This window comes from Glycine soja, chromosome 17 (assembly GCF_004193775.1).
Source record: "Glycine soja cultivar W05 chromosome 17, ASM419377v2, whole genome shotgun sequence".
NCBI lineage: Eukaryota > Viridiplantae > Streptophyta > Magnoliopsida > Fabales > Fabaceae > Glycine > Glycine soja.
Genome location: NC_041018.1, coordinates 8245979 through 8247143, shown reverse-complemented (window position 1 = coordinate 8247143; position 1165 = coordinate 8245979). Strand labels below are relative to the sequence as shown.

Sequence of the window (1165 nt, the reverse complement as noted above, 5' to 3'; positions counted from 1 at the left end):
ATCACCTCTCATTAAATAACTACTTATTTATTGTTAGTTTGGATGCAGCGGTTAGCAGCATGATTATGATCCATCCATATCTTGCAAGAGGTGTTCTGGATACGATTATATATAAAATTAAGAACCCCGAAACTATGTCAAGATTCTTTCTTGGGTCACGATTTTGAATGCAGCTTTCGGTTGATGGTGAAATATGATGGAATCAAAACCAATTTGACAAATCACTTGCGCCCAACTTCTTTGTTGGAACTAAGATTCAGTACACAACTATATTCCCAAGAGCAGTTGATTGTTAGAAAGGAAATTAATCTGTGCGTCTAGCTCCCAAAATTAGAAACAGCATCCACCCAAGAACAATATGGATATGCACAATATTTACGTCAAAAGATTAATTAAGAACATGAATATATATTGGAAATATGTAAAGAATTTCGATGAGCACAATTACAATTTACAATAAATTGAGTTGTATAATATACCGAAGCCAATAAACGACCACAGTCCATGAACCATAATAGCAAGACGTCCATACAAACACAACCTTTCATCAAATCAACTTATTAATTAAAAGAAGAAAAAAAAAGGCCTACTAAACGGCTAAACCGGATTCAAACTAATAAAAAGAGCAAAACAGAGTTTTATCAAACAGATTAATTCTTGTCAAAACTTCAATAATTAAAGCAATTCTTATTTTCCTCCTCAACGTTTGCCAAACTTGGTTGTGGCCTTCCCCCAGTTGCAACTTGAGAAGGAGATGATGAAGAAGAAGTTGCCAAGACCAAGCTTCCTTCACTCCATGCCCTCCTCATAGGGTATGACACATTGTTACACCTCGGAAGCTTGTGCGTGCGATTAATAAGTGACGTGTTATGGAGTGCACAGCCACAGTTACGGTGGTAGGGTCGTCGTTCCACGCAGTTATCATAGCCAGATATGCACCCTTCATACACCACTGACCAGAATAATCCATCTGGGGCGGCACCAGTTGCCATGTTTGATATCTCCAACAAGAAGCTATAAAGCTTGTTGCTTTAATTCTTTTTTGTGCGATGTGTGTGTGTCTAACTCTTAACTTTTTTTCTAGCTTGATGATGCCAACGTGCACCCTCCCTTTTAAAGTGTTTAGGTGTTCAGCACAAAATGATGGGCATTTATATAATACCAT

At 37.5% G+C, this 1165-nt stretch overlaps 1 protein-coding gene across 1 annotated transcript; it reads right to left on the bottom strand.

The window, feature by feature from the left end:
• Window positions 1-388: 388 nt before the first annotated feature.
• Window positions 389-1165, bottom strand: LOC114392790. The gene has a single exon (XM_028354014.1). It carries the CDS (start codon window positions 990-992, stop codon window positions 669-671), a length of 324 nt encoding a protein of 107 aa, XP_028209815.1. The 5' UTR covers window positions 993-1165; the 3' UTR covers window positions 389-668.

Bases quoted from the DNA above. Each gene is read 5' to 3' on its own strand.
- LOC114392790 (XM_028354014.1), bottom strand. From the start codon at position 992: ATGGCAACTGGTGCCGCCCCAGATGGATTATTCTGGTCAGTGGTGTAT.